This window comes from Anomaloglossus baeobatrachus, chromosome 5 (genome assembly GCF_048569485.1).
Source record: "Anomaloglossus baeobatrachus isolate aAnoBae1 chromosome 5, aAnoBae1.hap1, whole genome shotgun sequence".
In the NCBI taxonomy this organism is placed as follows: Eukaryota; Metazoa; Chordata; class Amphibia; order Anura; family Aromobatidae; genus Anomaloglossus; species Anomaloglossus baeobatrachus.
In genome coordinates, this window is record NC_134357.1 from 194,754,271 (window position 1) to 194,772,832 (window position 18,562).

The following is an 18,562-nucleotide window of genomic DNA, read 5'->3' on the forward strand; positions in this document are numbered from 1 at the left end:
ATTAGGTCGACGTCCGGCACTCCCCATCGGCGACAGATTTCCTGAAACACGTCCGGGTGAAGGGACCATTCCCCTGCGTCCATGCCCTGGCGACTGAGGAAGTCTGCTTCCCAGTTTTCTACGCCGGGGATGTGAACTGCGGATATGGTGGAGGCCGTGGCTTCCACCCACATCAGAATCCGCCGGACTTCCTGGAAGGCTTGCCGACTGCGTGTCCCCCCTTGGTGGTTGATGTATGCCACCGCTGTGGAGTTGTCCGACTGAATTCGGATCTGCCTTCCTTCCAGCCACTGCTGGAAGGCTAGTAGGGCAAGATACACTGCTCTGATTTCCAGAACATTGATCTGAAGGGTGGACTCCTGCGGAGTCCACGTCCCCTGAGCCCTGTGGTGGAGAAACACTGCTCCCCACCCTGACAGACTCGCATCTGTCGTGACCACTGCCCAGGATGGGGGCAGGAAGGATCTTCCCTGAGACAATGAGGTGGGAAGGAGCCACCATTGTAGAGAGTCCTTGGCCGTCTGGGAAAGAGAGACTTTCCTGTCCAGGGACGTTGACTTCCCGTCCCATTGGCGGAGAATGTCCCATTGAAGTGGACGCAGATGAAACTGCGCAAAGGGAACTGCTTCCATGGCTGCCACCATCTTCCCGAGGAAGTGCATGAGGCGCCGTAAGGGGTGCGACTGGCCCTGAAGGAGGGATTGCACCCCTGTCTGTAGTGACCGCTGCTTGTTCAGCGGAAGCTTCACTCTCGCTGCTCGAGTATGGAACTCCATGCCAAGATACGTTAGTGACTGTGTCGGAGACAGATTCGACTTTGGAAAGTTGATGATCCATCCGAACGTCTGTAGAGTCTCCAGTGTAGCATGTAGACTGAGTTGGCATGCCTCTTGAGAGGGTGCCTTGACAAGTAGATCGTCTAGGTAAGGGATCACCGAGTGTCCCTGAGAGTGCAAGACCGCTACCACTGCCGCCATGACCTTGGTGAAAACCCGTGGGGCTGTCGCCAGACCGAATGGCAGAGCTACGAACTGAAGATGTTCGTTTCCTATCACAAAACGTAGAAAACGTTGATGTTCTGTAGCAATTGGCACGTGGAGATAAGCATCTTTGATGTCTATTGAGGCAAGGAAGTCTCCTTGAGACATTGAGGCCACGACAGAGCGGAGGGTTTCCATCCGGAACCGCCTGGCGTGCACATGTTTGTTGAGCAGCTTTAGATCCAGAACAGGACGGAACGAGCCGTCCTTTTTTGGAACCACAAAGAGATTGGAGTAAAACCCTCTCCCTTGTTCCTGAGGCGGTACAGGAACCACTACTCCTTCCGCTCTTAGGGAGTCCACCGCCTGCAGCAGGGCATCTGCTCGGTCTGGATGTGGGGAGGTTCTGAAGAACCGAGCTGGAGGACGAGAACTGAACTCGATTCTGTACCCGCGAGACAAAATGTCTGTCACCCACCGGTCTTTGACCTGTGACATCCAAATAACGGAAAAGCGGGAGAGCCTGCCCCCGACCGGAGATGCGGAGGGGGGGAGCTGGAAGTCATGAGGTAGCCGCTTTGGAAGCGGTTCCTCCATTTGCTTTCTTGGGGCGCGCGTGAGCCCGCCAGGAATCTGAGCTTCTTTGCGTCCTCTGAGTCCCTTTGGACGAGGAGAATTGTGTCTTGCCCGAACCTCGAAAGGACTGAAACCTCTGCTGCCATTTTTTCTGCTGAGGTTTGCTTGATCTGGGCTGGGGCAAAGAAGAGTCTTTACCCTTGGACTGTTTAATGATGTCAGCCAATGGCTCGCCAAACAGTCTATCTCTAGATAAAGGCAGGCTGGTTAAACATTTTTTGGAACCAGCATCTGCTTTCCAGTCCTTTAACCACAAGGCTCTGCGCAAAACTACCGAATTGGCGGACGCCATTGAGGTGCGGCTGGTAGATTCTAGGACCGCATTGATAGCGTAAGACGCAATCGCGGACATCTGCGAGGTAAGGGACGCCACTTGCGGCACCGCTGGATGTAAGATAGCATCCACTTTTGCTAACCCTGCTGAAATAGCTTGGAGTGCCCATACGGCTGCGAATGCTGGAGCAAACGACGCGCCGATAGCTTCATAGACAGATTTTAACCAGAGGTCCATCTGTCTGTCATTGGCATCCTTAAGTGAAGCGCCATCCTCCACTGCAACTATGGATCTAGCTGCAAGTTTGGAAATCGGGGGGTCAACTTTTGGACACTGGGTCCAGCGCTTGACCACATCAGGGGGGAAAGGAAAACGTGTATCCTTAGAACGTTTAGAGAAACGCCTTTCTGGATGAGCGTCGTGTTTCTGGATTGACTCTCTGAAGTCAGAGTGATCCAAGAAAGCACTTAATTTACGCTTGGGATAGAGAAAACGAAACTTCTCCTGCTCTGCAGCTGCCTCCTCTGCAGAAGGGGCTGGGGGAGAAATATCCAACAGTCTATTGATGGCTGAGATAAGCTCGTTTACCATGGCGTCCCCATCCGGGGTATCCAGATTGAGAGGGGTTCCAGGATAAGACTCCTGATCACTCTCATCAGACGCATCACAGAGCGACTGATTGCGCTGAGACCCTGAGCAGTGTGATGACGTTGAGGGTCTTTCCCAGCGAGCCCGCTTAGGGTGGCTGGGGCTATCATCTGAGTCATAATACTCAGTCTGTGAAGCCGGGGACCCCCTTGCAGTCTGGATTAAATCCAACTGAGGGGGATTAGAGGACAGAGACCTCGCCGTGTCCATAGACTGAGCCCCAGGCATGGATTGCAAAGTTTCAAGGATTTTTGCCATAGTCACAGACATATTATCAGCAAAAACTGCAAAGTCTGTCCCTGACACCGGGGCAGGACTTACAGGCGTCTCAGCCTGGGTCACTATCTCTCCTGACTCCGGCTGGCGAAGCAGCACCGGATCTGAGCATTGCACACAATGGGGGTCCTTGGAGCCTGCTGGTAGAGCAGCCCCACATGCAGCACACGCAGTGTACACAGCCCTAGCCTTGGCAGCCTTGCGTTTTGTGGATGACATGTTGCTGCCTCCTCAGAGCGATCTGGGTATACAGCCAGGAAGCGACCTCACAGTGCAAGCAATAAGGAAATATATATATGTCCAGTGACACAGTACACTAAAACACACTGAGGCACTAGAGGGGCCAGCTGAAAAGCCGCTTACCGCCCGCTTAAGAGCGGGTGTGTGATCTCCAAAGCCCCCTAGTCCAGGTCTCCCAGAGCCTTGCGTCCCTCCTCCAGCCAGACATGCATGTAATGGCTGCCGGCGTCCTGAGAGAGGAGGGGGGGCGGGCCCTGGGCGTTCCTGACTAAGAGCGGGAAGCCTGCTTCCCTCTGTGCCTAGTGAGAGGGCTGGAGCATGTAAATCAGGCTCCAGCCCTCGTCGCTGCCGTGAAACAGCGTCTCTCCCCTACCCTGATTGACAGGGTGGGGGCGGGAACGAATCGGAGCTGCCGGCGTCCTAGGCCGCAAAAGCCGGGGACTAGATTTATAAACGCCACCGCCGTAAAAGCGCGGTCGGCGTGTCCCCGGCGAACTAAAAGTCACAGCAGCGCCGCCGGTCCAGCGGGGGTCGGCGCTGCGTTCCCACAACACAGAAAAAAGTCCCCCAGTTAAACTGTAGGAACACTAGCTCTAGCGTTACGGTCCCCGGCGCACTACAACACCCAGCCAGCCCGGAGTGTGTCTGTGCCTGCCGGGGACACAGAGTACCTGTATGATGCAGGGCCTTGTCCCTGATGGTACTCCTGCTCGGCATCCACCAGGTGCTATGGGTCTGTGGATGGAGCCCGGCGTCAGAGCTTTGAGGCCGGCAGGATCCCACTTCCACAGAGCCCTACAAGGGGATGTGGAAGGAAAACAGCATGTGGGGCTCCAGCCCCTGTACCAGCAATAGGTACCTCAACCTTACAACACCATCTACGGGTGAGAAGGGAGCATGCTGGGAACCCTATATGGGCCCTCTTTTCTTCCATCCGAAATAGTCAGCAGCTACTGCTGACTAAAATCTGTGGAGCTATGCATGGAATGTCTGACCTCCTTCGCACAAAGCTTGAAAACTGGAGTACCCGTGATACCACGGGGGGGTATAGCCAGAAGGGGAGGGGCCTTGCACTTTTTAGTGTAGTGCTTTGTGTGGCCTCCGGAGGGCAGTAGCTATACCCCAATCGTCTGGGTCTCCCAATAGAGCGCTGAAGAAACAGAATTTTTCACCAGGTTTTTGCCACCTAATCTGTGAGCAGCGTAATGTATAGAGATACCCTGATTTCACTTACTGTAGTTTTTATAGAATAGCTGTTTTATCAGCAGTAAATTATCACTAGAGGACTAGTAAACGTGCTTGGAGGTAGTCCTTCTTATCCATAAGCTCTGTATAACCCAGCCCCCACCACGGAGTGGCAGCTTTCTGCCAATGCACAGTGTACACAGGAAGCGGTCAATCCGTGTTGTGGGGGAGGTTATACAGAGCTCAGCATTTAGAAAACTGGTAAGATCTGCAGCAGATAAAACTGGTATTTTATCAAAACTGCAGCAAGTTGTTTGTAAGCGACAAAGTGTTGGAATTGTGGTCTCTGCCCCTACACCATGCTGCTCTTAGATTACATAGCAAGGTGTAGAAAAAACCTTGACACATTCTCTTTAGTGTTGTGATGGTGCTTCTATCATCTAAAATTTTTACATATAGTGATATCGTTTTATAGACTATGAAGTTCCTAACTTCTTTATTAGTACAAATCATCATGCTTGAATTCTTTATAACTACCGTGTTTTTCCAAAAATAAGACAGTCTTATAATTTTTTTTGCCCCCCAAAAAAGCGCTAGGGCTTATTTTTGGAGGAGGTCTTATTCTTTGAGAAACATGGTTGGAAGTAAGTTTACCCCCCAAAAAAGCAGACCCCCCCACTTCCCAGGAGACTCGTACTCACCAGACCAGGACGTCTGCGTGGTTCCCAGGTCCTCCTGTGATCTCCGGTCGGTGCTGCACGCCATCCTACCCTGCTGCTAGCTGACATACTGACACACACAGAAGATCCCAGACACACACAGCAGATCACACACAGACACACACACACACACACACACACACACACAGCAGATCACAGATATACACAGCAGATCACACACAGCAGATCACAGGCACACACAGCTGATCACAGATACACACAGCAGATCACACACAGCCAATCACAGATACACACAGCCGATCACAGATACACACACAGCAGATCGCAGATATACACAGGAGATCACAGACAGCAGATCGCAGGCACGCACAGCCATCACAGATACACACATCCGATCGCAGGCACACACAGCCGATCACAGATACACACATCCGATCACAGGCACACACAGCCGATCACAGATACACACATCTGAACGCAGACACACACAGCCGATCGCAGAAAAACACAGCCGATCGCAGACACACACACACACAGCTGATTGCACACACACACACATCACATCACATCACATCCAGCACTTACGGCAGCAGAGAATGAGAGCAAGTCACGTGTCCGGCCGCAGGTCCTGTTCGTCGCGCTGCACCGCACTGCCTCTCAGGATTCTCCCGGCGACAAGAGATCGGTGTCACTGGATGAGGTGAGTGTGTATGCGATCCGATGTGTGTGCGATCCGATGTGTGTGTGTGTGTGTGTGTGTGTGATTTGTTGTTTGCGTGTGAGCCGATGTTTCTGTGTGAGATCTGGTGTGTGTGTGTGTGAGATCTGATTTTGTGTGTGTGTGTGTGTGTGAGAGATCTGATGTGTGCGGTTGTGTGATCACTGCAGGTCCTGCTGCTCAGTGTCGGGTGAGTGTAATTGCCGGGTGCCGCTGTCTATAATGAAGTGTCCTGCAGTATCTGTATCTTTTTTAGCTGCACGGACACTTCATTATTGATCCGGGACTAGGGCTTATTTTCGGGGGAGGGCTTATAATTAAGCCTTTCTCCGAAAATGCTGAAAATCCCTGCTAGGGCTTATTTTTGGGGGAGGTCTTATTTTTGGAAAAACACGGTAGTAATGTTAATTTGTTTTGTGTTTTCTATCTAATTGTGTTATTACTTACATATTAAAACAAGAAAATCCGAAATGCTCCCATAAAGTCTATTAAACAATAAACCAGCATTACTTATTTATTATACTTTTCTTAAATAGTGCCATCATATTCTGCAACGCTTTACAGACATTGTCATCACTGTCCCCACTGGGGCTCACAATCTAAATTCCCTATTAGTAGGTCTTTAGCGTGTATGAGGAAACCGGAGAAACCAGAGAAACGTGCGCAAACACGGGGAGAACATACAAACTACTTTCAGATGTTGTCCTTAGTGGGATTTGAACCTAGGACCCTAACACTGCAAAGCAACAGTGCTAACTAGTGAGCCACCGTGCTGCCTTTTTACTCAATAATCATGATTTCATCAGTACAAAAGAGGACTAAAAACAATGTAGCACAAATACATTATTTACCATGTGGATAGCATCGGGTAGGTCTCCAATTGATCGCATGAAAAATGCTACAACTGTTAATTATAATAATAATAAAAAATTAATAACCGAAACCAGTACTGTGTTCACCTAATTAAATATAAATTATATATAAAAAAACATTTAATGCATTATAAAAATTTCTACAAAAAGTAGATGAGTAAATAAATTAATATGAAAACTTTACATACAATGGAAAAAAGGTGAATTAAATGTATAACTGATGTAAAATTATTTCAAGAAAGTCAGACCTAGTGTATTGCAATGATTAGTCGCATACAATATACCCAAGAAGCAGATGTGTGTAATACAGGCCTGTAATTATAGTAAACACTGGTTGGTCTGACTAAATAGAAAAATGCAATTTGTTAGGTGGAGGCAGCAAAAAACCTTAGTACAGACCTCTAGTCATACTGAATGGTGACTTCCTGCTCCCCTGCCACGCACCCAAATACACGTTTCACCTTCCGCTTACTCAGGGAGTCATGTGGAGAGGAAAAAGAAAGGGCTTTATAAATTAAATTAATCTGGGTCAATACAAAGATTGGTACCTCTCTATCTGATGCCCCTTTAGATTGTGCATTGAGTCGGCGACCAGGACACACAGGGATGTCACTGAGAAACTCATGTGACTCAGATGGGTGTCAAACATATGAACAGTGACGCGCGATAGTAGTAACATAGAGAAATAAAGATAACAGAAAAGATGCAATGTCATAATTGAAAACCTTAAACAGATGAATATAGAAATAATAAATATAATAATAAAAAGAAGTGGCAACAATGAACTAAACTAAAACCTGAATGACAAATAAAGATATAAAAAATAATAAAGTAAAGAAAAAGAGGGGGACAGAATATATTATTTTTTTTAGCATTTCCTTCTTATGCCAAGCTTTCTGTTCACTTAATTTTTTTAATGTTTTCTCCCTTAGTATGGCTCTGTTGACATGAGGAACAAAACAGCAGAGGAAGCCTACCTAGAGATGCTAAAACCAACAGAAAATGTTAAGCTGAAGGTGCAGCAAAAATTAGATGAATTCAAAAAAATCAAAGACCAGCCTGGTGATGGGTTTTACATAAGGTCAGTATCCTGGGACTTTATTTAAACAAAGTTCTGTTTAATAAGAGATCTTGGAATAATAAGTTTCCACAATTGGATGTGTTTAAAAAAAAAATGTTCCTGTGCTGACATAATTTTATAAATGTGCCCCTGCTAAGTACTGTGTAATTGCCGTGTCTGACTGTACATGTCTGATCATATCCCATCTGCTGGGCATATGAGGAAGCAAAAAAGTATGTAGACATTACAGCACAGGATTGCAAATAACTCTTTAAGGTAAAACCTCTTTTAAAAACCGACATGGGAATGTTTTACTTCACAAAACGAATCAGCTATGATCCCGCTATGATTCCGTGCTGTGTCTTACTTATTGTATGTAGAGATGTTACCATTCATTGTAATCCTGTCTGTAATCATAATGAGACTATTGAAAAGTCTTCTGTAAAGAACAGTAAGTACTGGTTTAATGTTAGGCCTAGCGGCTTATGTAAAAATTGAAAGATTTATTTCTTTTTAACCTCTTAGCTACCCATGACATGCTATATGTATCATGGGTCGTCTCCCTGCCTTTGATGTGGGCTTGCACGCCGAACCCGCATTTTTCCCTGCACATATTTGTTGATTTAATCAGCCAACATGTACCTCTAATGTGCCATGTACCTCTAACAGCACTGGGTGGAGTGGTGCTTCACCCCCAGCTGTTAACCTGTTGAATGCCGCTGTCAATCTCTCGTGCTGGAGCTTGGTCACTGAAGTAAACATGTTTATTTCACCACTCATCACTATTTGCCAAGTTGAAGCATGATACTTTTATGAATATTAGTTGTTTCGAAATAGAGAACAGTAGGAGCATTATTATTTAATGTTTTCCTTCAGAGCACTTTATGATCGACAAGCTGAACCTCCTCAGGAGTTGAGTTTTAAGAAGGATGATATATTATATGTGGATGACACTCTCCCTCAAGGAGCTTTTGGTACATGGATGGGTTGGCAACTTGATGAGAATGCACAGAAACTTGAAAGGGGTCAAATTCCCAGCAAATATATGTGAGTATTTAAAATTGCTACAAAGCATGTGAACCTCTACTGGATGTACCTTTTTTTCTTAATATAGAACTTAATATCTGTTTTGGCATATTCCAAGGATTAAAATAAGTTGCACTGAAGCTACTGAAACATACACATAATAACTAGGTAAATCATAAATATAATCCCTGATAAGATTTAATGGTAACCTATCACCACAGAAAATGCTATTTACCTGCAGAAATAGAGACTCTACTGATAAATAGCATTACAATGCTGCCTGGCTTCCACAGATGCACTGCAGAACAACTGTCAATCAAAGTCCGGAACGTGCTTACAGCTGCAGCTCACAGCATATGTACCGCAGTGTTCCCCAACTCTTATCCTCAAGGACCACCAACAGTTCATGTTTTCAGGGTTTCCTTAGTATTGGACAGGTGATAATTTAATTATGTGCACAAGTGATAATTCCATCATGTGTGCATTGCTAAGCCAATCCTGAAAACATGCGTTGCTGGTGGCTCTTGAGGACTAAAGTTCGGGATCACTGTTGTACAGTATAGTGAGTGAAGACTGTAGCCATTGTGTGCATCCACCTGGAATAAAAGCCAGCGGATCTTGGGAGGAAACAAGGTAATTTTCTCTCCGTAAATGCACTCTTAGGGTATGTGCCCACAATCAGTGTTTGCTGAGTTGTACAGTGCATGCATAGTGGATGGGATTTCTAGAAATCCCGTGCCCACTGTGCTTGTTTTTTTCCACAGCAAACACTCACCTGCAGTGCGTCTTTCCAAACCGCAGCCGGTCAATTGTTTGTTGCGGATTTGCATGCGTTCTCCATAGGGAGAACCCAAGCGAGAGACCTCAGTGCACTGAACCTTGATCGTGGGTACAACCAGCTACGTTCTTCTGCAGAGGAGACGCGCGGGCCCCCGGGTCAGGACCCGCTGTGTCCAAGACGCAGTCCTGATCGTGGGCACATACCCTTAGAGTAGCAGCCATTGTAACGATAGTAACCTGCAGATTAACCCTATATCCCAAGGTACATAAGTTATTCCAAGGAAACAGGCTAGAGTCAAACCACCTTCTTTTTTTTTTTTCTTATCCAAGAAAATCCGATCAGTTTTTCTCCAATTTTCTCAGACGTGGAGAAGACAGAAAAAAAAATTCTCTCTTCTCCACTGTAAGCTGGTGAAAATCAGACCACACACTGATGTTATCTGAGTGCGGTCCAGTTTTTCCCACGTACCCATTGACTTGCATTGCTGAGTGCAATCCGATTTACTGAGACAACTTGGATATTCTGCAATTTTTTCAGACCTCGGTCCAAGGAAAAAGTCTTGTGCATGGCCCCATAGAATAACATTGGTCTGAGTGTGATCTGATCTTTTGTCGGATCACACTTGGACCAAAAATACGGTGGTGTGAGCAAGCCTTTAGATGTCATTATTATCTAAGTGCAGTTGTTTTACAAAGGCAGCTTTGTATTTACAAGCTCACATCCTGATGGCTCATTTCTGATTGATTTTGGCGACAACATACCCTATTCTGTTATGATTTCCATTAACGTGTTCCCGACCACTGATGATAAATAAATGTTGACGCTTCCTGGACTTTGTGCAGTACCATTGATTATTTACATTTGGCAATAAGGCTGGGACCGGGACCTCTAGAGTCCTGTAAGCATCTGGATTCTGGTACACAACACTGATTCTGACCGGTGAAATCATTGGGACCTGAGTGGGTCAGGTTCTGATGATGTTATCCCTGTGCTATCTTCTAGACACCGTGATCCATATCACAGCATGATCTCAGAGGAGCCAAGGGTTATCATGTCAGCTGTAGGTCAAATGATGACCTCCGAGTCTGCCACATATGATGACCTTTTAGACCCAACCAGAAGCATCTATCATCTATGTGCAAGAGAAAATGGAATCTATGCCCATAGCTTTCAGCTATGATATACACCAATTTTCTGTAGTCCATTATAGTAAATTTTTGTGCTGTCACAGGCCATAACCCTTTTTGAAGCTTTGGCACAAAGTGAATAGGGTTTAGCAAAAGCTAAATTGCAAATAAAATGCTAGAAGAAGCGATTAAAATATCGTATTTACTCTAAAATTGTATCAATAAAAATGTCAGCTCATTGCCCTCAAGTCCTCTTCTAGCACCATCAACTGAAAATTGGAAACGTTACAGTTCTCAAAAAGCAACAATACAAGCAATTTGGGGTTTTTTTTATTACAAATTTAAAAAAAAAGAAATCACCACTTAAATAAAAAAAACAACCAAACTATACATGTATGCAATGTTTATTTGTACTGACCTGAAGAATCATATTACCAGGTCAGTTTTATCGTGTGCTGAACATTGTAAATAAAATAAAAAATACTTTTTTGCTGCACTTTGATTTTTTTTTTTGTGCTTTCCCATATATTACATGATAAAATTAACGGTGTCATTCAAAAGTAGACCTCATCCCATAATAAACAAACTGTCGAACGGCTACATGGACGGAGCAGTAAAAAATATGATGGCTCTTGGAAGCAGGGGAGGAAAAAAACAAGTGCGGAAACCGCCCCCAGAAAATTGCCCGTTTGGGAAGAGGCTAAAGTTCTGTGGCTTTTTATTGTTCTTTCCGTAGTCCCCCTTTAATGTATTTCTGTATATTATTTCTTCGTCTGTTAAATTCAGTTTTAAAAAAACACATCAGCTTGTGCATATGTGCAAATCTAATTACAAAGTTTATAAAAGTTGGGAAAATGGTATCTACTCAAAAGCATTGAGGTTCACCAGGAAACAAAATGATTCTAAATTATGCTATATTATTTCTATTTGTTTGCAAGTGTTCTTGATTTGCATGTGATTCAAGTATTAATTTGATTGTTTTAGGATGGAACAAGAATTTTCTCGCCGCCTCAGTGTTTCTGAAGTACGAGATGAAGGTGGTGCTGCAAAAACCCTCTCTGCAGCTGCTAGGCGGTCTTTTTTTCGCAGAAAAAATAAACACAAGCGCAGTGGATCACGAGATGGCAAGGAACTTCAAGGACTGGACACCATTAGCACAGATTCTATCCCTTTCCTTGACGGTAAGGAAAATAAGAGAACTTGACCACTAGACTTGTCCACTGGATGTCAGTACCTGAATTGTCTAACCTTAGATTAAACAAAATTAAAACATGAAAATAAAGCAGTGAAAAAATGTGTATAGATAAAAAGAAAAATCTCAAAGCTGCAAAATCCTTTTTATGTGGTGGATGTAGGTTTCCAGACCTTTTACCAAAACCTGCAATACACAGTGAAGGAAATAATTATTTGATCCCTTGCTGATTTTGTAAGTTTGGCCACTGACAAAGACATGAACAGTCTATAATTTTAAGGGTACGTTAATTTTAACAATGAGAGATAGAATATCCAAAATAAAATGCAGGATATCACATTGTATAAATTTATTTGCATTTTGCAGAGAGAAATAATTATTTGATCCCTCTGGCAAACAAGACTTAATACTTGGTGGCAAAACCGTTGTTGGCCAGTATAGCAGTTAGACGTTTTTTGTAGTTGATGATAAGGTTTAAACACACGTCAGGAGGAGTTTTGGTCCACTTCTCTTTGCAGATCATATCTAAATCATTAAGATTTTGGAGCTGTGACTTGGCAACTCGGAGCTTCAGCTCCCTCTATCTGATCCCCTACCAATTATTAAGAGTTCTGGCTCCCACAGCTCCTAATCATCTCGTTATTTGCATTAAAGACAGCTGTCTTAATTGTCACCTGGATAAAAGACTTCTGTCCACAGACTCTAATAATCAGTCAGACTCTAAACTCTGCAACAAAGGCAAGACCAAAGAGCTTTCTAAGGATATCAGGGACAAGATCATAGACCTGCACAAGGCTGGAATGGGCTACAAAACCATAAGTAAGATGCTGGGTGAGAAGGAGACAACTGTTGATGCAATAATAAGGAAATGGAAGAAACACAAAATGAGTGCCAATCGACATCGATATGGGGCACCATGCAAAATCTCACCTCATGAGATGCCAGGATCATGAGGAAGGTGAGAGATCCGTCTAAAACTACTCAGGGGGAACTTTTTAATGATTTCAAGGCAGCTGGGACAACTGTCACCAAGAAAACCATTGGTAGCACATTACGCCGTAATGGTTTAAAATACTGCAGTGCCCACAAAGTCTCTTTGCCCAAGGAGGCACATGTGCAGGCCCATCTGAAGTTTGCCATTGAACACCTGGATGATTCTGAGAGTGATTGGGAGAAGGAGCTGTGGTCAGATGAGACAAAAATTGAGCTCTTTCGCATTAACTCAACTCACCGTGTTTGGAAGAAGAGAAATGCTGCCTATGACCCAAAGAACACCGTCCCAACTGTCAAGCATGGGGGTGGAAACAGTATGTTTTGGGGGTGTTTCTCTGCTATAGGTACAGGACTACTTCACCACATCAATGTGACAATGGATGGGGCCAGGTACCGTCCTGAGTGACAACTTCCTTCCCTCTGCCAGGACATTAAAAATGGGTCGTGGCTAGTTCTTCCAGCCCAACAATGACCCAAGACATACAGCCAAGAGAACAAAGGAGTGGCTCAAAAAGAAGCACATTAACGTCATGGAGCAGCCTGACCAGTCTCTAGACCTTACTCCCATAGAAAACTTTTATGGAGGGAGCTGAAGCTGTTAGGGTGAACTCTTAATCAGAGATCACTAGTTGCCTACTGCCTAGCCTAATTGGTGTGGATCGAGTGCATGCTTGAAAAATGAGATCAGACACAGTCGGATATTCATCTTTCCTCGACAGAAGTCAGCCCATGCTCTGCTTTATTACAACTGAGCTTGCTCTGATATAACCTTGCAAAGGGGCATGTCCGGATGTGTTCATTGGTCAGTGGGTCGAACAATGTGTTAGTCCATGAGCTGATTGGTAGGCGTCATTGTAGGCGGGTCTATGACATCATTGGATGGATCCATGATGATGGTGATGGGAGGGACGTCATCTGGTGCATCCATGCTGATGGTTTGGTCTGTGATGTCTTCTAGCTTGACCAGGGGTCTTCCCTTATATGGTATCTTCTGACATCTGGACATTCCTTGCATTCCAGGGAAGGTGTGGAGAAACAGGCAATGGCAGCCATCTTTATATCTGTGTCACGTGTATGATCTGAAACCTGAATTATGTAAGGCAAATCGACATATTTCCCACAATCCCTTGTCAAGAGGTTAATTAAGTATTTGATGGAAAGGTCCTCCTCAACAAAGCTCTGAGTTGCCAAGCGACAGCTTCAAAATCTTAATGATTTAGAGATGATCTGCAAAGAGGAGTGGACCAAAATTCCTCCTGACATGTGAGCAAACCTCATCATCAACTACAAAAAAAGTCTGACTGCTGTTCTGGCCAACAAGGGATTTGCCACCAAGTATTAAGTCTTGTTTGCCAGAGGAATCAAATACTTATGTCTCTCTGCAAAATGAAAATAAACTTATATAATTTACACAATGTGATTTTCTGGATTTTATTTTGAATATTCTATATCTCACTGTTAAAATTAACCTACCCTTATAATTATAGACTGTTCATGTCTTTGTCAGTGTGCAAACTTACAAAATTAGCAAGGGACCAAATGATTATTTCCTTCATCGTATATGAGGTTTGAGGAAGGCTCAGTATAGGGCCAAAACAACACATCAGTGGGCTACATAAATATCCATGATTTGTTTCACTGGAGTGCTGCCTTCATTTGTGAACTATATGCATATACAGGGTGGGCCATTTATATGGATATACCTAAATAAAATGGGAATGGTTGGTGATATCAACTTCCTGTTTGTGGCTCATTAGTATATGGGAGGGGGGAAACTTTTCAAGATGGATGGTGACCATGGTGGCCATTTTGAAGTCGGCCATTTTGGATCCAACTTTTTTTTTTCCAATGGGAAGAGGGTCATGTAACACATCAAACGTATTTAGAATTTCACAAGAAAAAAATGGTATGCTTGGTTTTAACGTAACTTTATTTGTTCATTAGTTATTAACAATTTTATGACCACTTATAAAATGTGTGCAAAGTGCTGCCCATTGTGTTGGATTGTCAATGCAACCCTCTTCTCCCACTCTTGACACACTGATAGCAACACTGCAGAAGAAATGCTAGCACAGACTTACAGTATCAGTTGTTTCAGGTGCTGCACATCTTGTATCTTCACAGCATAGACAGTTACCTTCAGATGACCCCAAAGATAAAAGTCTAAGGGGGTCAGATCGGGAGACCTTGGTGGCCATTCAACTGGCCGACGATGACCAACCCACTTTGTAGGACACTGTTCATGTAGGAATGCTAGGACCTGACACCCATAATGTGATGGTGCACCACCACATACCCCATGTCCCCAATACATCCTTTTTCGTAGATAATGTACATACTGGTGAAATAGGACCTATCACTTAGTGAGACTAAGTTGTTAGGAAAGACTTCCTCACTTACTGCACACCCCTCCTGTTCTCAAAATTGATTTAGAGCTAGAAATAAATGCGCATAGGACTAGCCCTGTCCTTCAGCCTCCTCCAACTAATAAACACTGCGTATGGGAAAGCTTAGAGAAGGCTGAGGACTGATCTGGTCACATTCCCTTCTATTAATTGCCATGTTGTGGACAGGAGCGAGGCAGAATCGGTCATATATATATACATATATATATATATATATATATATTCATGGGAAGGGGAACAAACCACAACCTCTTTAATATCATTTGTGTTTTGGACATAAAATTACTAGCAATTCTTTCGTTTCTGTCATTGTTGCATTTTAAGAGCTATGCTGTATATATATATTTTTTTTCACTGGCGATATAGCTGTGCAGCTTTTTTTATGGGGCGAATATTTTTCAGTGGTATCATTTATTTTTTGTGACATGACTGAAAAAAGAACTTAATTTCCACAATAGTTTTCTTTTCCTCTGTTTACCATGTAGTAAAAATAAAATTAATCTTATTGTATCAGTTACTGCAGACAGAATAAAAGTATAGCCCATATTTATTTTTACTGTATAGTCCTTTTTTATTATAAAACCGTTTTATGGGACAGTAATTTTTTCTTGCCGCATTCCATGAGCCATAACATTTGTATTTTCCTGTCTACGTATTGGTACGAGGGCCTTTTTTTGTCTTTTTTTTTTTTTTATAGTACAGGTTGAAATTTGCATTGATACTATTTTAGGATACATGAACATTTCAGTATATGAAATGATCCAAAGCCAGAATTATTAGTCTCCGATTAGTACTTATCTAAGGCTGTCGACAAGAGTTTGAGCAGTAGGTTTCTACAGTGCGTAGCAAAACAGGCCTCTTCTTAGGCCCTGTGCGCCCCTGTCCGCATGTTTTGCTGCAGAAAATGTTCATAACCTTGCTGCAGTCCTTCCCCAGCAAAACCTAAGGTAAAAAAAAATGCTGTGCGCACACTGCAGTTTTTTCATCAACAGGTTTTACTGCGGAATTTCCGCTGCGGAATTAATGAGCATGTCACTTCTTTTCCGCAGGTACCTGCGATATTTTACACCATTGACTGTAATGTAATTCTGAAATACTGCAGGGAATAACACAGGTAGCAAGTTTTGTGCGTTTCATTGTGTTATTCCCGTGGTATTTCGTGTTTTTCGGGACATAATGTTCATCACTACCCTGCATTTTGCAAGGAAGTGATGTCACTAGCAAAGGAAGAGTAAATACAGCAGAGAGAAAATACACACATATCACACTCACACACAGACACATACATATATAATGCACAGATACATAGAAATCGGCACCGTACGTTCGGTGGGCTGGCATTTGGCCAGATACTGCTCCCCATATAAAGTCTATGGGGACGAGAATCTGGCGCAAAGGGTAGGAGCAAGCGCTTCATTCTCACCGATCACCGGGCAGCTGTCACACTACTGCCACGGCAGCTCTTTCATCTTCCAGAGCCACCACTCATTAGGCTCATAACATATTCACGCATTCCATGCTCTCCAGTGGCTGTGATTGGTTGAGAGCCAGTACTCAAAGCAGGCTCATTCCGTCAACGAGGCTGCCGGGGTACCTCCAGGACATTTTTTACAGTCTGTGTTGTCAACACATTACCGCTCGCAAGAACTTCAGAGTCTCACAAGCGGCAATAGAGTGACGTCACCGACCGGCAGTGACCCTGTGAGAACTCAGATCTAAGGTCCCACAGGGTCACTGCTGTATCACAAATACTGTTGGGGGGGAACACATACATCAGAAATAAAAGTTGTAATATCTATCAACCTATCCATCATCTATCTATCTATCTATCTATCCATCCCTCTATCTATCCATCCATCCATATATCCATCTATCTATCTATCCATTATCTATCTATCCCTCTATCTATTATCTATCCCTCTTTCTATCTATGTATCTATCTATCCATTATCTATGTATCCCTCTATCTATCCATTATCTATCTATCTATCCATTGATTAGCTATATCCCTCTATCGATGTATCTATCCATTATCTATCTATCTAAGAAGAAGAAGGAAATGATAACACACACATACATAATTTTTTATTTATTTTTTTTCCAACGTGCTTTATTGCATTGAAGGCATAAAAAAACACAGGTGTACCAACCCGCCTAAAAAACGCAGCAAAACCGCGGTGAAACCGCATGCAGTTTTCGGGTGCGTTTTTCTGCGTTGTTTTGCTGCAGGTGCGGTAATCTTTCAGAGGTTGCAAAATTTTCTTAAGAAAATTCCATTTCTAGTGCGCACAGGGCCTAAAGCAGCAAAAGATATGAAATGGCTATGGTTCAGAAGTCTCATGAATGGTTATTGTGCAAAACATTATTTGGTCGTCTTTAAGAGGTTGCTATATATCATTTCTTTTTTCTGTAATTTTCTTCTAATTGTGCCTTTTTAGGTGAATAAGTTTTTGTTTGAAAAAAAATTGCATACGCTTGCATACTGATCCATTGATGTCTGAGAGCTAGTACTCAGTGCAGCCTCATTCCGTGAACGAAGCTGCAGGGATGAAACCAGGACATTTCTCACAGTCGGTGATGTCAACACATTACCGCTCATGAGAACTTCAGAGTCTCACAAGTGGTAATAGAGTGACGTCACCGACCGGCAGTGACCCTGCGAGAACTCTCCAAGGTCCCTCAGGGTCACTGCTGTATGACAAATACTGTTGGGGGGGCGGGGGAAACATACATCAGAAATAAAAGCTGTAATATCTATCAACCTATCCATCATCTATCCATCATCTATCCATCATCTCTCCATCCATCTATCTATCTATCGATCTATCTATCGATCTATCCATTATGTATCTATACCTCTATTTATCTATCCATTATCTATCTATCCATTATCTATCTATTTATCCATCCATTATCTATCCATCCATTAATTATCTATCCCTCTTATCTATCCATCTATTATCTATCTCTATCTATCTATCCTTCCATTAATTATCTATCCCTCTATCTATCCATCCATTATCTATCCATCCATTATCTATCCATCCATTATCTATCTATCTATCTAAGAAGAAGGAGGAAATGACAACACATATATATATTTTTTTCAACGTGCTTTATTGTGTTGAAAGCATAAAAAACACAGGTACCAACCCGCAGAAAATTTGCGGCAAACCACATGCGGTTTTCGGGTGCGGTTTGCTGCGGTTTTTTTTACGCAGGTGCGGTAATCTTTCAGAGGGTGCAGAATTTTCTTAAGAAAATTCCATTTTCTAGTGCGCACAGGGCTTAATGCAGCAAAAGACGTGAAAAGGCGATGCCTCAGAAGTCTCATGAATGGTTATTGTACAAAACATTATTTGGTTGTCTTTAAGAGGTTGCTATATATCATTTCTTTTTTCATACTATAAAGTCCTGTAATTTTCTTCTAATTGTGCTTTTTTAGGTGAATAAGTTTTGTTTGAAAAAA

The 18,562-nt window shown here is 43.5% G+C and overlaps 1 protein-coding gene across 5 annotated transcripts in view; it reads left to right on the top strand.

Annotated features, from left to right (window-relative positions):
- The window catches only part of DLG5 (discs large MAGUK scaffold protein 5), a 343,229-nt gene that overhangs the window by 306,975 nt on the left and 17,692 nt on the right, over positions 1 to 18,562 (top strand). For all 5 annotated transcript variants that reach the window (XM_075349077.1, XM_075349073.1, XM_075349078.1 and 2 more), the window contains 3 exons: positions 7,442 to 7,590; positions 8,446 to 8,616; positions 11,488 to 11,684. In XM_075349077.1, the coding sequence (XP_075205192.1) occupies positions 7,442 to 7,590; positions 8,446 to 8,616; positions 11,488 to 11,684 (517 nt within the window). The remainder of the gene's footprint in view (positions 1 to 7,441; positions 7,591 to 8,445; positions 8,617 to 11,487; positions 11,685 to 18,562) is intronic.